The sequence below is a fragment of the Plecotus auritus genome, assembly GCF_963455305.1.
Source record: "Plecotus auritus genome assembly, chromosome: 4".
Lineage (NCBI taxonomy): Eukaryota > Metazoa > Chordata > Mammalia > Chiroptera > Vespertilionidae > Plecotus > Plecotus auritus.
Genome location: NC_137775.1, coordinates 290402 through 307329, shown reverse-complemented (window position 1 = coordinate 307329; position 16928 = coordinate 290402). Strand labels below are relative to the sequence as shown.

The 16928-nt window shown below is 45.5% G+C and overlaps 1 protein-coding gene across 2 annotated transcripts; it reads right to left on the bottom strand.

Moving 5' to 3' along the window:
• Positions 1-1945: 1945 nt before the first annotated feature.
• Positions 1946-16926, bottom strand: DYNLT2 (dynein light chain Tctex-type 2). Of its 2 annotated transcripts, XM_080664118.1 has the most exons (4): positions 16729-16926; positions 7204-7410; positions 4195-4353; positions 1953-2221 (listed from the first exon to the last, which is right to left on the bottom strand). In XM_080664118.1, exons 1-4 carry the CDS (start codon positions 16834-16836, stop codon positions 2111-2113), a joined length of 585 nt encoding a protein of 194 aa, XP_080520244.1. In that variant the 5' UTR covers positions 16837-16926; the 3' UTR covers positions 1953-2110. The 2 variants fall into 2 exon arrangements, with proteins under 2 accessions (XP_080520245.1, XP_080520244.1); XM_080664119.1 differs by lacking the exon at positions 4195-4353 and having other exon boundaries at positions 1946-2221.
• Positions 16927-16928: the final 2 nt, after the last annotated feature.

Sequence of the window (16928 nt, the reverse complement as noted above, 5' to 3'; positions counted from 1 at the left end):
ATTGCGGTATCTGCTTTATTGCGGTGGTCAGGAACCAAAGCAGCAGCATCTCCAAGGTCGGCCCGTACAGTCATGTGGCGCTTAAGGACCGGGACATGTTCGGAGAAATGGGTCACTAGGCGATCTTATTGTTGTACACACCCCAATGTGCAGACGGCATGGCCTACTGCACACCTGGGCTATGTGCCACAGCCTGCTGCTCCTGGCTACACACCTGTGCAGCGTGTCACGGCACTGGGTGACAGGAAGTGTTGGCTCCATTACCATCTTACTAGAGGCCGGTGCACAAATTCATGCATGGGTGGGGTCCAGCTGGCCCGCCCCCATAGGGGCTGAACGGGCCGGGGGAGAGGGGCTGTGGGCAGTTGGTGGGCCGGCCCCGTCTCCTGGTCGAACTCGCGGTCGAGGGGACAATTTGCATATTAGCCTTTATCATAAGGATTACATAGGCTAGGACACCATCACAGCATCGTGACTCTGTAACTATGAAATTGCATGAACTGTCTTAGACATGATCAGTTGCCTCCCCCAAGCCCACCCCTTGTTTCCTTGCTCCAAGAGCTCCAATGTTCAGCGATAGCCACTCTTTTCACATGGCCATGTGCGTCAGGGAAGATGGTTCCAGCCGCAGCCCCAGCAGGGAATTGTGTCGTCTAGTTATGGGAACCCGATGAAATTCTATCAGCTTAAACAAATGCACATAGAAGTCCGTGGGGAGAGTACAAAGACAGAAAGAACATGGATCCTGATCAAATGCCTGAGATGTATAAGTTTCCTCTTTAAAAAAAAACCACACACACACAATTATATGAACCCAGTCAGTGTGGCTCAGTGGTTGAGCATTGACCCAGGAACCAGGAGGTCACTGGTTTGAATCCCAGTCAGGGCACATGCCCAGGGTTGCGGGCTCCATCCCCAGTAGGGGGCATGCAGGAGGCAGGGCAACCAATCGATGTTTCTGTCTCATCGATGTTTTTATCTCTCTATCCCTCTCCCCTCCTCTCTCTCTAAAAAAAAAAATCAATAAAAACATATTTTTTAAAAACACACACTTCTATTAGGTTTTCGGTTCTGGCATCTAAAAAGGGCCTAACCCAATTACATACAATTGTAGCTACAAGGCAGTCAACTCAAATCCCCTCTGCCTGGTCAGCTCCGCCTCTCCTGACTAACAGATAGAAAGACCACACACTGGTAAGCATCCTGATTGGGGAAGGAGTCATTCGTAAGGGAAGTATGAAATATAGCAACATTTTTCTTTAAAACTTGGTAATTCCCTTCAAAAGAATGCATACAGTGCAATAAAATACCATTTAAAATACATCTGCCTTTAGAAGTTTTCCAAAATTTACCTTACCATTTACTTAATTTGGTACTTTACACAGTTGTGTCCTAATTTCCTGTAGTCAATTATAATTTTCTTAAATCTAAGAATAATATTCCCATATTATCCTATATAATAAAACCCTAATATGCAAATCAACGGAACGGTGGAACAACTGGTTGCTATGACGTACACTGACCACCAGGGGGCAGATGCTCAACGCAGGAGCTGCCCCTGGTGGTCAGTGTGCTCCCACAGGGGGAGTGCCACTCAGCCAGAAACTGGGCTCACGGCTGGCGAGCGCAGCGGTGGTGGCGGGAGCCTCTCCCGCCTCTGCTGCAGGCGGGCGGTAAGGAGCGAAGGGTCCTGGACTGCAAGAGCCCCGGACTGTGAGAGGGATGTCTGACTGCTGGCTTAAGCCTGATCCCCCTCACCCCCGAAGGTGGTCATCCCCCAGGGGGTCCCGGACTGTGAGAGGGCGTAGGCCGGGCTGAGGGACCCCCCGCCCCACCAAGTGCACAAATTTTGTGCACTGGGCCTCTAGTCTACTATAAGCATTCATATGTTCCCATATTTTATATTTTGAGGTAATAGTGTTAATAAATATGGTAAGTACAAGTATGAAGTTAAGAAAAATCCAGCTTTTACTTGTTTGTTGTTAATGCAATTAAAGGCTCCAATTGGAGATAAAAATATGGCTAATCAATACTACTGAGGTTTACAAATCTATAAACTTCATGTATTTGAGGAGCTGAGAAGTAAACACTGTTCAGGACATGTCACAAGTTATTCACAGTAAAGAGCGAACACCAAGGCCAAGGCCACGTAAGTTTCTGTTTCATGTTTAGCTGCAACCCAGCTGTCCCACGCAACATCCCAGATCCACCGGCTGGCAACCTAGAGACATGATTAAAAAATTAACTTTAGTTGAACATGTTAAGTAATTTTGAAACCTACACAAGGTCGATTTCTTTAAAGACACATGGGTATGTTAGCGAGTTACTCATTTAACACATACTCTGTCCAACGGCCCCTTTCCTGAGGAGACTGGACAGTGAAGCTTCCCGGGCCCAGCTTCTCGCACCACACCTGGTCGTTGTCTAAAGCAGACGCCCGCCCTAGCAGGATGTCCGGGAAGGAGCAGGGGGCCCTCTGTGGTTTGGGTCTAGTAGCTCAGTGTACAGTGCTACTCTGCTGTATTATAATCCATCTTAAGGAATTAACCTTCCCACCCTTAAGAGATTTTCCACTGAGAATCTGTTAGGACCTTGTCTCAAAATGAAGAAATGGCACCGATTATACAAGTGGCTGTGAGAGAAATGCTAACTCCTGTGCTTTGCTTACAAAGCCACGTGTCATCTGACTACAGCCTAATTTTCTGCAGTGCATCTAAAATGGCCACAGACCCTTTTGGCTTCTCCCATCAAGAGGTTGAGCCTATTTCCCTCCTTGTATATTAGTTGTCATGGGGACTTGCTTTGAGCAAAAGAATGTGACATTGTGCAACTGCCAAGCCAGGCCTTAGGAGGTCTTCTGCTCTTGCCTTCTAGGAACGTTGTGAGGAGACCCCCACGAACAGGAGCCCATCAGCCCACTGGAGGAGGGTGGCTCACGTGCAGGAGAACCGGATGCCCCAGCCAACACCGACCATCAGACACATGGCTGAGGTCGACTTGGACCTCCAGGTCCAGCGGAGTGACCAGGTGGCTGCAGGCACCTCAGCGAGTCAGCAGAAAAAACAAATGGCCCATGCAGGCTGAGCTGACCTACAGAACGCTAAGCACATACATAGCTGTTGTTTGAAGCTGCTGAGTTCTGGGGTGGTGTGTTGTGCCGTCTAAGTATCTCACAGCCACAGGATTACTCAAGCACACCGAGTTCGGCCTGCCTTAGCATCTCTGCTCGCCACGTTTCCTCTGCTTGCCGTCTCCCTGACCTTTGGCACAGCTGATTTCTTCCTGTCACTGAGACATCAGGGAGGGGCCTTCCCTGTCTCTAGACAATCCCGTTTAGTCACTGTCACTCTAGCTCACCTCCCGCCGTAATTTTCTCCACTGAGCACTTATGACCATCTAGAAGTTGCCCATTGCTTAGGTGTATAATAGCACGGGGCGGTAATTCTCTTCTCCCTGGAGCCACCTGTCTCGCTGCCTGTCGTGTGGTCAGCATCCCTCAGCCTGGCCAGGTCCTCCTCTCCAGGATTCCTAGGGCAGCTCTCTCCTCGAGGAAGCCTTGCAAACTGTACCCAACTTTACATATTTACACGGCCTAGTGGGATTGCATTTTTATTTGTAAATAATGATAATCTTGCTGTTTATTGAGGACTCTGTGCTGGAGAAAATGTTAAGGATTTGAATACAGTTAATCTCAGTCCTCACAATTACTCCAGCAAGTAGACTTTATGATCTTGATTTTATAGACAAAAAAGCTATGCCCAGGCCACAGCAGTGAGTGTTTCGGCCAGGATTCATATCCAACCCAATACGACTCCCAAACCGAGGCTGTTACACTATCTGCATTATTTTTTTTCTCACACTCTAGGCTGTGTTGTTTTATTTCCTTGACTAGAGTAAGAACTCTTTGAAAAATCAGTCATTCCTTATAATTCTCTGTAATTTCTTCAGTATCTAACACCCATTAATGCCTAAGAAACAGAGTATCTATACAATTTAATAGGTTATCAATAGAAAATTGTCATTTCTAAGTACTTTTCAAATAATTACAGTGAAAGAACTTAAATTTAACACATTATTCTTTCATTCCCAGGCACCCCAGGGCCTGTCATGCCCTGGAGCCATCACAGGGCTGAGTGAGACACCCGGTCACTAAAGGACAGACCTCATAGTTATAACTGATAATGGGGTACTTACATTTATTGCCTGACCAGTCTTTTGAATAAATAATACCTTTATAATCAATTTATAACGCTGGTACCCAAAGTCTTTGACTGCTGACAATATGAGGTCTGCTAATTCAAGCGACAAGTGAGAGAAGAGTTTATCATCATATTTGACATCTTTAAGATTTTCCTTTAAAAAATTAAAAAATATACCTTAATTTTCAAACTAAATATTTTCTAAATAAAAATTCAAGTAAAAAACATGTCTAAATAATACATATAACTTTGAAACCAAATATTAAATGCATGTCATGCTTACCAATTTATTTCAATCCCAATTTTGAAGAAAACTTATTTTGGTTTTTTAATTGTTCAATTACTCTTCGTTAAGCTGAAAGTTTCCCTGTGTTATCAGACAATTGGGGAGACACCAGGGGGCGTTTTAAAGGAAAGCTTCTGGGAATTCTTCGGTAGAGGAAACCAACTTTTTAAAGTGCACACACTTGCTAAAGCTCAGATGTGGGTTTCCCTGAAGCAGGGTTACCTGGTCCAGAGCTGCAATGGGCCTTTCCTGTCTCCCTCTCCCTCATCTCCTCTGGTTAAAGCCCTCTTCTTCCCAGCCTCTTCCTATGCTTCCCCACTCGGTGGAGTTTTTCCTGCGGCCAAGGAAATCAGGTTTCTCCTCATGCTTGTTAATGAATTAACGTACAGCGGTGGGGGTGGGGTGACAGGTGTGGGCCCTGAAGCAATGCACTTCCCTCCAAACCATAAGCAGGCCTGGACCACCTAGACCAGTGGTCGGCAAACTCATTAGTCAACAGAGCCAAACATCAACAGTACGACGACTGACATTTCTTTTGAGAGCCAAATTTTTTAAACTTAAACTTCTTCTAACGCCACTTCTTCAAAATAGACTCACCCAGGCCGTGGTATTTTGTGGAAGAGCCACACTCAAGGGGCCAAAGAGCCGCATGTGGCTCGCGAGCCGCGGTTTGCCGACCACTGACCTAGGGAGCAGACAGCATATGCCTCTGACTGGCTGCTGGGACCAAAGATACATTAACCAATGTTCTGGGTTCTGAGTGATAACAAATGGACTCCTAGCTGATACATAGGCATGTAAAACCAAAGAACTAGCTCTTTTCTGTGGTTTCGGTTCCCTTCGAGAATGCTCTGGTCTAAAATGGGGTTGAGAAGCATGGATTTCCCTCAGGTACTTGGCTGTGGCTCTATCTTTTGGACACTTAGCGACAACCACTCTCTTTTCTGAATCTGCCTAACAAATCCCAGGTTTTCTCTACCTAAGGGCTCTTTTTTAAATAAATAAGCACTCCCTATATAAAAATACCCACAAGCTCCATCAATATATGCTATTTCTGTGTCTAGAACTACATTCAGTGTTCCCTGAACTCCAGGGAAATCCCTGACCTCTTCATGACCCCGGTCATCCACCTACATCCCCAATAAGCTGTTCTAGGCCCCATCAAGCCCAATGAAACTCTATAAATTATCAAATTAAATATGACTTGAAATCCTACTACCTATATTAATAAAAGCCTAGGTGGTCCTCGTGCGCGACGTTGCCACAAGATGGCCACCACAAGATGGCCGCCACAAGATGGCCACGCACAGGCTGGCAGGGGAGGGCAGTTGGGGGCCATCGGGCCAACAGGGGAGGGCAGTTGGGGGCAATCGGGCGGCAGGGGAGCGATTAGGGGGCAATCAGGCTGGCAGGCAGGCGAGCGGTTAGGAGCCAGCTGTCCTGGATTGTGAGAGGGATGTCCCAGATTGGAGAGGGTGCAGGCTGGGCTGAGGGACACCCCACCCTGTGCACGAATTTCATGCACCGGGCCTCTAGTATTCAATAAATTTGAACTCAGTCTATGTGGTAGAACTGAGTGACACACCAGAATGTATACTCACATCACAAATGCTTGCTATTAGTGTTTAGATCAGTAAAGAAGGTAATCAATAGTTATTTTATTGTATTAAAATTGAGTTGAATTTCTTTATTTCCTGAAGCCATGAGCCATAATATCTTCATCAAGTATCATCTGACAATTATTAGTTCCGTTTAGAAATGTATTTATACAATGTAGAGAAATTGGAGAGTCATCTAACTATTCTTCTGTATTAATAAAAGCTAATTCATTTAAAAATTAAAGTTATTAATAATTTACACAAACCAAATTAAACCTATGCTTTGTTCCAAATAGGTAGCTCAGATCAGTTGTCACTGAAGAAATGCATCTTGTAAACTTGAGGGGGAGGTAATTTTAAAACAAGGAGTGGGATGAGGTTGGGCGGAATGCCACCAAGGGCATCTGCTTATCAGGAAACTCCTGGTGCCTGGTGCCCAGAACTAGAGGCCACAGATGAAAAGGGGATTCAGAAAAGGTGGTGCCTCAAGTGAGTTTCCTGTAATAAAAAATGTTGTCATTTAGTCCTTTATCAAGAAAAGATGGTGATGGGAATTCCTCCCATCTGAACAATGTAGCCTTCAGACACCAAAACTAGTAAAATTAATACTGGTAGTGATATTGGTATTTCAGGGTTAGTTTTGTAAGATTGAGAAGCTTTTTTGAATGAGCCTGGAATCACATGTCTGAGTTTCAAACAACTGTTTTTAATGAACTTTATATTCCAGTCAGTTAAAGGAAGAAAATAACGGATGCCTAAGCTGAAGATGGTCTATACTTAAAAGATGTCTTAGCATAGTCAGGAACCAATTTTTCACACAAATACATCCAATGTGCTCTTTTTCACTCATGCCTCCAATTATGGGCAAAACATGGAACCAGAGGGACAGTTTATGGATAATTAAGAGCTAAATGAAATAAAAGCATGTTCCCTTTAATCTAACTCATAGCATCAATGTAAAGATTATTGACTACAAACTCAAAGTACTTTTCATATTTTCAGAGTTAAGTGCTATAAAAAAAAAACAACCAACCAGGGTAATTATACTGCCATAAATCTGAATATAGTTTACCAAATCCCCAAAGCTAAGTTATTATATCACACACATTTATCGACCTACCGTTAATATCTGCTGGACTTTAGTTTCTACTGAATTAGCTTGGAATTTTTTCAGTGGCTCCATTCTATATGTATTAGCAAACCTAAATTTTGCCATAGAACTCTTCCATTCTTTACTTATCTCAGCAATGGAATCATCAAATGGAGGCTCTACATACAGAACATCATGAGACGATTCTCTCAGCCTTTCTTTTAAAATCTGTGTATACTGAAAGAAAGTGGTGGGGAGAGGTAGTTATTTATTTACTAGAGGCCCGGTGCACGAATTTGTGCAAGGGTGGGGTCCCTGGGGTGGCCTGCAGAGATCGGGCCCCAGCTCACGCCCCCAGCCTCACAGCCCCAGTTCATGCCCCCAACCTCGCAGCCCCGCAACCCTGCCTGGCACCCCACCTTGGCCTGGTGCCACCCCCTCACCTGCTCCACCATCCCACCTGCAGGGTGATTGATCGGGGCTGGCCCCCCCACCCACCGCCACCATTGGTCGCCATCTGCCAGGCAATCAGTGGGGTGATCGGCCCCCGCTCACGCCTGCCTTGGCTTGGCGCTGCCCGCTCACCTGCTCCACCATCCCGCCACAGTCCCACTCTCGTCAGGGCCCACTGGGGCCAGCAGCCCCTCCACTGCCGCCCACTGCCAGCACTGTATCACCGATGCCTGCCATGTTCCATACCGCCCCCTGGTGGTCGACGCATGTCATAGTGAGCAGTCAAACTCTTGGTTGAATGACCGCCCGAAGGGACAATTTACATATTATGCTTTTATTATATAGGAGGATAGGATTTATTTATTTTATAATTCTTTGTTGTTGAAAGTATTACATATGTCCCCTTTTTTCCCCCATTGACCCCCCTCCAGCCCCCTCCCCTTGTATATGCATACAAGGTCTTTGGTTGGTTACGTCCTACCCAACCACCCTCCCCCACCTTCCCTCTGAGATTCCGCACTCTGTTCCATGCTTCCATGTCCCTGGATCCACTCTGTTCATCAGTTTATGCATCTATTAATATGATCATGTGATTTTTGTCTTTCAATTTGTTTATGTGATGTATCACGTTTATTGATTTGTATTATACCAGCCTTGCATCCCTGGAATAAATCCCACTTGGTCATGATGTGTGATCTTTTTAATATATTGCTGGATGCCATTTGCTAATATTTTACTGAGGATTTTAGATCTATGTTCATCAGGGATATTGGCCTGTAATTCTCTTTATTTGTAGTGTCTTTATCTGGTGTTAGAATTAGGATTATGCTGGCCTCAAAAAAGAAAGACTTTGGAAGCGTTCCTTCCTCTTGGATTTTTTGAAATAGTTTGAAAAGTATAGGTGTTAGTTCTTTGAATGTTTGCTAAAACTCCCCTGTGAAGCCCTCTGGAACTGAGCTTTTGTTTGCTAGTTTTTTTGTGTGTTTTTTTTATTTTTTTTTATTAGTTGTTATTAAAACCTTTACAGGTTTTTTGATTCCTCCTGATTCAGTTTTGGGAGATTCTATTTTTCTAGGAATTTTTCCATTTCATCCACATTGTCTAGCTTGTTGGCATATAGTTGTTCATACTATTTTTCTACAATCCTTTGTATTTCTGTAGTGTCAGTGGTTACTTCTCCACTTTTGCTTCTGATTTTATTATTTGGTTCCTCTCTCTGTTTCTTTTTTTTTTTAATATATTTTATTGATTTTTTACAGAGAGGAAGAGAGAGGGATAGAAAGTTAGAAACATCGATGAGAGAGAGACATCGATCAGCTGCCTCCTGCATGCCCCCCACTGGGGATGTGCCCGCAACCCAGGTACATGCCCTTGACCGGAATCGAACCTGGGACCCTTTAGTCCGCAGGCCGACGCTCTATCCACTGAGCCAAACCAGTTAGGGCCTCTCTGTTTCTTGATGAGTCTAGCTAACAGTTTATCAATTTTGTTTATCCTTTCAAAGAACCAGCTCTTGGTTTCATTGATTTTTTAAATTGTTTTTTGTATGTTATTTATTTCTGCTCTAATCTTTATTATTTTTTTCCTTCTACTTACTCTGGGCTTTTCTTGTTTCTAGTTAAGTTGTACGGTTAAATAGTTTATTGCTGGTTCTTTGTGTGTTTTTTTTTTAATTTTTTTGAGGTATTCCTGTAGTGCTATGAACTTCCCTCTCAGAACTGCTTTTGCTGTGTCCCAGAGATTTTTGGTTGTTGTGTGTTCATTTTCATTTGTTTCCATGAAATTTTTTATTTCTTTCTTGATCTCGTTGGTAACCCATTCATCCTATATAATAAAAGGCTAATATGCAAATCGACCGAACGGTGGAACAACCAAGTCACTATGATGCACATTGACCACCAGGGGGCAGGTGCTCAACTCAGGAGCTGCCCCCTGGTGGTCAGTGCGCTCCCACAGGAGGAGTGCTGCTCAGCCAGAAGCCCTGAGCTGGACTCATGGCTGGCAAATGCAGTGGTGGTGCAGTAACCTCTCCCACCTCTGTGGCAGTGCTAAGGACCCCTTGGGGGATGTCTGACTGCCGGCTTAGGCCCGCTCCCCATCAGTTAGACATCCCTTGAGGGCTCCCGGACTGCAAGAGGGTGCAGGCCAGGCTGAGGGACCCCCCAAGTGCACAAATTTCGTGTACCAGGCCTCTAGTCCTATCCAAAAAAAGAGTAATATGCAAATTGACCATCAATCCAACACACAAGATGGCTGCCCCTATGTGGTCAAAGATCCTGCCCCCATGTGGACACAAGATGGCCAGCAGGGGAGGGCAGTTGGGAGGGACCAGGCCTGCAAGGGAGGGCAGTTAGGGGCGATCAAGCCTGCAGGGGAGGGCAGTTAGGGGTGACCAGGCCGGCAGAGGAGGGAAGTTGGGGGCAATCAGGCCTGCAGGGAAGGGCAGTTGGGGGGGACCCAAGCCTGCAGGGGAGAGCAGTTGGGGGGGACCAGGCCTGCAGGGGAGGGCAGTTAGGGGCAATTAGGCTGGCAGGGGAGCAGTTAGGCATCAACCAGGCTGTCAGGGGAGTGGTTAGGGGGTGATCAGGTTGGCAGGCAGAAGTGGTTAGGGGCAATCAGGAAGGCAGGCAGGCAAGCAGTTGGGAGCCAGCAGTCCTGGATTGTGAGAGGGATATCCGACTGCCCATTTAGGCCCGATCCTACCAGGATCGGGCCTAAACGGGCAGTCAGACATCCCTTGAGGGGTCCCATATTGGAGAGGGTGCTAGCTGGGCTGAGGGACACCCCCCGCCCCATGCACGAATTTCTTGCACTGGGCCTCTAGTTGTTTAATAACATGCTATTTAGCCTCCATGTGTTATAATGTTTTGGGGTGTTTTTACTGTAGTTGATTTCTAATTTCATTCCACTGTGATCTGAAAAGATGCTTGATATGATTTCAATCTTCTTGAACTTGTAGAGACCTGTTTTGTGTCCTAACATGAGGTCTATCTTTGTGAATGATCCATATGCACTTGAGAAGAATGTATATTCTCCTGCATTGGGATGAAATGTTCTATAAATGTCAATTAAATCCATCTGATCCAGTGTGTCCTTTAGAGTCACTGTTTCCTTGTTAAGTTTTTGTCTGGAAAATCTATCCAGTGAAGTCAGTGGGGTGTTAAAGTCTCCTACTATGACTGTATTGTTGTCAATCTCTCTATTAAAGTCCTCTTGAAGTTTTTTTTTATATATTTAGGTGCTCCTATATTGGGTACATATATGTTTACCAGGGTTATATCCTCTTGTTAGATTGATCCCTTTAGTATTATGTAGTGACCTTTGTTGTCTCTTGTGGTGGCCTTCATTTTGAAGTCTATTTTGTTGGATATGAGTATTGCTACTCCAGCTTTTCTTTCTTTTCCATTTGCACAGAAAATTTTTCTCCATCCCTTTACTCTCTCATCCTGTGTGTGTATCTTTTGTTCTGAAGTGGGTCTCTTGCAGACAGAATATAGTTGGGTCATGTTTTTGTTTTCATTCAGCTACCCTATGCCTTTTGATTCGAGCATTTAATCCATTTACATTTTTTGTTATTATTGACTAGAGGCCCGGTGCACAGATTCGTGCACGGGGGGTGGGGGGAGTCCCTCAGCCTGGCCTGTGACCTCTCGCAATCCGGGACCCCTCAGGGGATGTAGTAGTGCGCCAAGCGGCAGGCAGCCAGGGAGGAGCCTGAGGCGGAGGCAGGCACCACACCACTCGCACTCATCCCTGCCCGCTGCACCTGCTGCCACCGCTTGGTAGCACTGCTGCGGAGTTGGGAGAGGCTCCCGCCACCGCAGCTGCACTCACCAGCCATGAGCCCGGCTTCTGGCTGAATGGAGCTCCTCCTGTGAGAGTGCACTGATCACCAGAGGGCAGCTCCTGCAGTGAGTGTCTGCCCCCTGGTGGTCAGTGAATGCCATAGCAACTGGTCGACCAGTCATTCAGTCATAACGGTCGCTTAGGCTTTTATATGTATAGATAGGTACTTATTGTCATTTTAATTCCGTATGGCTAGGTTTCTGTTTCTTCTTCTCATTACAGCAGTCCCTTTAGCATTTCTTGTAATGCTGACTTGGTGGTGATGTACTCCTTTTGCTTTTTTTTGGGGGGGGGGGTTAGGGGGTCTGGGAACCTCTATTTTTTTAAAATACATTTTATTGATTTTTTTACAGAGAGGAAGGGACAGGGATAGAGAGTTAGAAACATCAATGAGAGAGAAACATCGATCAGCTGCCTCCTGCACACCCCCTACTGGGGATGTGCCCACAACCAAGGTACATGCCCTTGACCAGAATCAAACCTGGGACCCTTCAGTCCGCAGGCCAATGCTCTATCCACTGAGCCAAACCAGTTAGGGCTATTTGACTATTTTGAACGATAGCCTTGCTGGATATAGTAATCTTGGTTTCAGATCCTTGCTTTCCATTACCTTGAGTACTTCATGCCATTCCCTTCTAGCCTGTAGAGCAGATGTCCTCAAACTACAGCCCGCGGGCCACATGCAGCCCACCGAGGACATTTATCTGGCCTGCCGGGTGCCGCTGCCTGTCCTGCTTAGCATCCGACTCGTCCTGGGCCCGCAGTGCACATAGGAATTTGTTCATAGTGTTTTTTTTTTTAACTATAGTCCGGCCCTCCAATGGTCTGAGCGACAGTGAACTGGCCCCCTGTTTAAAAAGTTTGAGGATTGCCCTGACCGGTTTGGCTCAGCGGACTGAGGGTCCTAGGTTCGACTCTGGTCAAGGGCATGTACCTTGGTTGCGGGCACATCCCCAGTTGGGGGTGTGCAAGAGGCAGCTGATCGATGTTTCTAACTGTCCCTCTCCTTTCCTCTCTGTAAAAAATCAATAAAATATATTTTAAAAAAAAGTTTGAGGACCCCTGCTGTAGAGTTTCTGATGAGAAATCAGGTGTCAGCCTTATGGGAGGTCCTTTGTAGGTAACAGTTTTCTCTTGCTGCCTTTAAGATTCTGTCTTTAATTTTTGGCATTTTAATTGTATGTCTGGGCGTGGTTCTGTTTGGGTTCTTCTTGCTTGGTGTTCTCTGTGCCTCCTGAACTTGTGAGACTTTTTACTTTACCATGTTATGTACATTTTCTGCCATTATTTCTTCAAATACATTCTCTATCCCTTTCTCCCTTTCTGCCTCTTCTGGCACACCTGCTATTCTAATATTGTTACGTTTCACGTTGTCCCACAGCTCCCTAAAGCTGGCCTCCTGTTTTTTGTTTTCTTTTAGGTTCTCTGAGTACTTTTTTCAACCCTGTCTTCTAATTCATTGGTTTGATCCTCAGCTTCCCCTAATCTGCTGTGTATTTTTTTCCAATGTGTTCTTTATTTGCTCATTCTTTATTTCCAAATGTTCTTTTTTTCATAGTTATTATATCTTTTTTTCATGCTGTGGAACATCTTTACTATCATTACTCTGAACTCTATTTTGGATAAATTCTTATCTCTGCTTCATTTATCTCTTCTTCTGGAGAATTCTCTTGTTCTTTTAATTTGTGGGTTTTCTCCTCATTTTGGCTGTTTGGGTTTGTGACTATGCATTAGGTAGATTCTCTACACCTCTCAATCTCTAGTGCAGGACAGTGTTTCTGACTTATTAGATCAGGCAAAGACTCAAAACCTCCAGAGACCACCTCTGCCTACAGACTGATAGGATTCTGACTTGAATGGCCCCAGGCAATTGTCCTCAGGTGTGGTGAGAGTTTTTTTCCAACAGGATGAGACAGTTTCTTCTGCCTGGAGGCTAATAATTATTTTTAGTTTCTTAAGTGGCCTCAGGGCAAGGTGTTTTCCAATAGGTCTGCAGTGTGTCAACTATCTACCCACCCCCACCCCACCCCCCGCCCAAGGCAAATGTCTGTGTGGCAAAGAAGCCCTACACTGTATGAGGGAATGACTTAGCACAGGAATCTGGGGGCGTCTGCCTTCTGAGCTCTTACCCCTGAGTCCCCAATCCTGGCTTCTGCTCACACAGCTCGAGTCCATTCTGCCCTCCCTCTGCTGGAGCATAAGGTGCGTGGCTCCACAGGGAATTTTGTGCAATGGCCCTTTAAGAGGGTGCCTGAATTTTCAGTTGTCACTCCATGGCAGAAGGCAACCCCATGCTTTTCACAGCCAGATGTTATGTGGGTACCCTTCTCAGTTGTGGTGCTCTCTGCTGGGGGCCCAGCTTGGGGATTAGATCCCAGAGTTCTCAGTGGCAACCCCCACAGCTGAGATCTCTCTTCATAACTTCAGTTGCCGTCTGTGGGTGCCCGGCCAGCCCTTTTGTGCCTCCAACCCTCCTACCAGTCTCTATGCGGTCCCCACTTCCAGTTCTCGGTTATCAGGGTTCTCTCCAGTGAGTCTTCTGTTGATTATCCAGGAAGTTTTTTCTGTATTTTAGTTGTAATTCTGGTTTGTTCCTGGGAGCATGTCTGTGCAGCATCCACTTATAACGCCTCCAGTTTTAATCTCTCTCTGGGAGAGATTATTTTTTAAATTGTAAAATAAAATTTTAGATTTAAGAGCCCTGGTGGAATGGGACAGGGCTGACACAAAGCTGGAAATCCATTATAACACACTTCTGTGATAATGTGATTACTAAATCCTAGATTCACTGATTCACCCCTGGCTACCAATTTTGTAAACAAATGTGCTGTGCACATGCACACACACACACACACACACAGACTATCTAGCTAGCTACCATATACTGGTATCTCTTAACTATAAACACAAATTTGCCTGCATACATCCAGAATATCCGTAGAAGATGCAAAAGAACTAGAAACAAGAGTGTCCTCCAAAGAGGGCAACCGAGTGGCTAGGAGATAGGTATGTAAGGAAAACCTTTTATGTTATTTACCCTGGGATTATGAAAATATTTTTCTTCTTGGCTCCTTATAATTTTAATTATTTTACTTTTATTTATCTTTGCATAAATAATACAATTTTTGTACATATGTGCTTTTTTATTATTTATTTACAAGTAAAGGTCAGGAATTGTTATCTTTAAATTTTTTTTTTTACTGTTTCACTTCATTAGTGCTGTGTATGTGCTCCATGTGAGTGACGTAGGTGCTTATGTAGGTGGGTTCCGACTTATGGCGAAAATCAAAAATCACATTATGTTGCGCCATAGGAACAGATCTCTGACGTAAACCGAGGACCTACTGTATTTCCTATGCTTAGAACATAGGAATTATCAGCTACCTGCAAGTTATAAATGACTCATTGATACACTCATTGTCTTCAGGTATACACTGAGTGGCCAATTATTATGATCTCTGAACGCATAATAATCTGGCCACTGTGTGTGTGTGTGTGTGTGTGTGTGTGTGTGTGTGTGTTTATGTATTACAGGCCCGGTGCATGAATTCGTGCATGGGTGGGGTCCAGCCGGCCTGGCCAGGGGGAGGGGACATGGGTGGTTGGCCAGTCTGCCTGCTGGTCGAACTCCTGGTCAAGGGAACAATTTGCATATTAGCCTTTTATTATATAGGATATACACTGAGTGGCCAGATTATTATGAGTTCAGAGATCATAATAATCTAGCCACTCAGTGTATTTAGTGAGCATTTGTGGAATCCTCTCTTAGTCTTCCCAATTATAGGTCTATTCAAATTTCTTACCTTTAGAAGCTAGATTTTAAAGACAGCTATGATCAATCACACCCTTATCAAATAACTAAGAACTGCCTTTGTCCATGTCCCCGTATTTCCAGATTTTGGCCCATATACCCAGTGTACCTATATGCATCTCCTCCTTTTGGATTCAGGCTTCCTCATTTCTCAAGGCCAATTCCGATCTTTAGTAGGCAGTAAATTTATAAAAGGCACCTTTGTCTGCCTCAAAATACAGAAATCTTTATTACTAGCTGGTGACCTGTTACTCAGACTTACTGCCAGGCAATAAAGCAGAGTTTTTGGGAGCATGAAATGTAAAGTACAAGTTAAGGTTTCTAGCCTTGCTCTGTTTTCTTTAGTTGTGTGAACTTGGCCTATTATTCTTCCTTCAGTTTGTTCTTTCCTCTGTAAAACGTAGACACCAGAGCGCTGTCATTAGAACTTGAACTGTTACTGTGACTTTTTTTTTTTTGAGGATTCTCTTTTTGCTTGAAATATATCAGGATTTCAAAATAAGGTTTTGCATGTTGTCTCCCCCTCATGCTATCCTGACTCCCACAAAGTAGGTGTGAAAAGAAACCATTAAAAGTGGGCTGCGACAGGTTCCAGTCGCAGCTCTATCACTACACAGCTTTGTATTCTTGGAAACACTTTTCTGTTCAGGTGTCAAAAAAAGATGGGAGTCTTGATTACAATAATGGTTTTCAGACTGTGGTCATATAGAAACCCTGGTGTTATATCACCAGTAAAACTGAACATTTTTTCATCCATTTTAGACGATCATTTAATGGGCCTAACATCTTCAACTACACGTTTTTTTTCCTCCTATATATTCTTCAAATACTGAGGCTGCTGCTGTTTTTAAAAAACTGAAAACCTCTACTTGCTCTGCTTGGTATATCAGATCTTCTCCTTTTTGAAAAGAGCGCGCGCACACTCATTTGTGGCCGACATGCCGCCTCTGGTTTGCAGGATGGCGCTGAGTATGGCGCGGACAGTCGGCGGCATCTCCGCGGGAAGGCATGAACCAAAGAACCGGTATGCGCGCGCACACTCATTTGTGGCCGACATGCCGCCTCTGGTTTGCAGGATGGCGCTAAGTATGGCGCGGACAGTCGGTGGCATCTCCGCGGGAAGGCATGAACCAAAGAACCGGTATGCGCATAGGCACAGCCCATGGACTCGGAAAAAAGGGTGGTGAAGGCGGGGCGGGCTGGGGGCCCAATGTGGGAGAAGGGGCATTGTAATACTTCCAACAATAAAGATGAAAAGAAACCTAACACTGTGTGTTTCTGTCAGGAACACCAACACTCTCGGGGCCCTAGGAAATGTCAAGCTGAGAAGTCCCGGGAGACCTGGGGAGAGACCCGCGGCCAAGCCCCGGTTCCGCTTCGCGGCGGGAAAGCCCAGTCTCCGGCCTCCCGGCCGCGGGAACCGGAGGCCCCACCCGAGCACTCACTGCCTCCTTCTCGAACATGCTAGGCCTCCTCTCTTTCCGAGACCCCGTCGGGGACGCCTGAGCGACCGGGGTCCCGGGCGCCTTCCCACCGCGGTTGCGCTTCTCCATCACGCCCGCCTCAGCAACTCGCCCGGCGCAGCGTCTCGGTCCAGCAGAGCCCAACGCCGCCGCCGCCACTTCCCGCGAGAGCTCAGTCTCGC

Bases quoted from the DNA above. Each gene is read 5' to 3' on its own strand.
- DYNLT2 (XM_080664118.1), bottom strand. From the start codon at position 16,836: ATGGAGAAGCGCAACCGCGGTGGGAAGGCGCCCGGGACCCCGGTCGCT. The intron at 7,411-16,728 runs GTGAGTGCTCGG...ACTTTCTTTCAG, and splicing joins GCATGTTCGAGAAGGAGGCA to TATACACAGATTTTAAAAGA. The intron at 2,222-4,194 runs GTAAGTACCCCA...TCATGTCTCTAG, and splicing joins AGACTGGTCAGGCAATAAAT to GTTGCCAGCCGGTGGATCTG.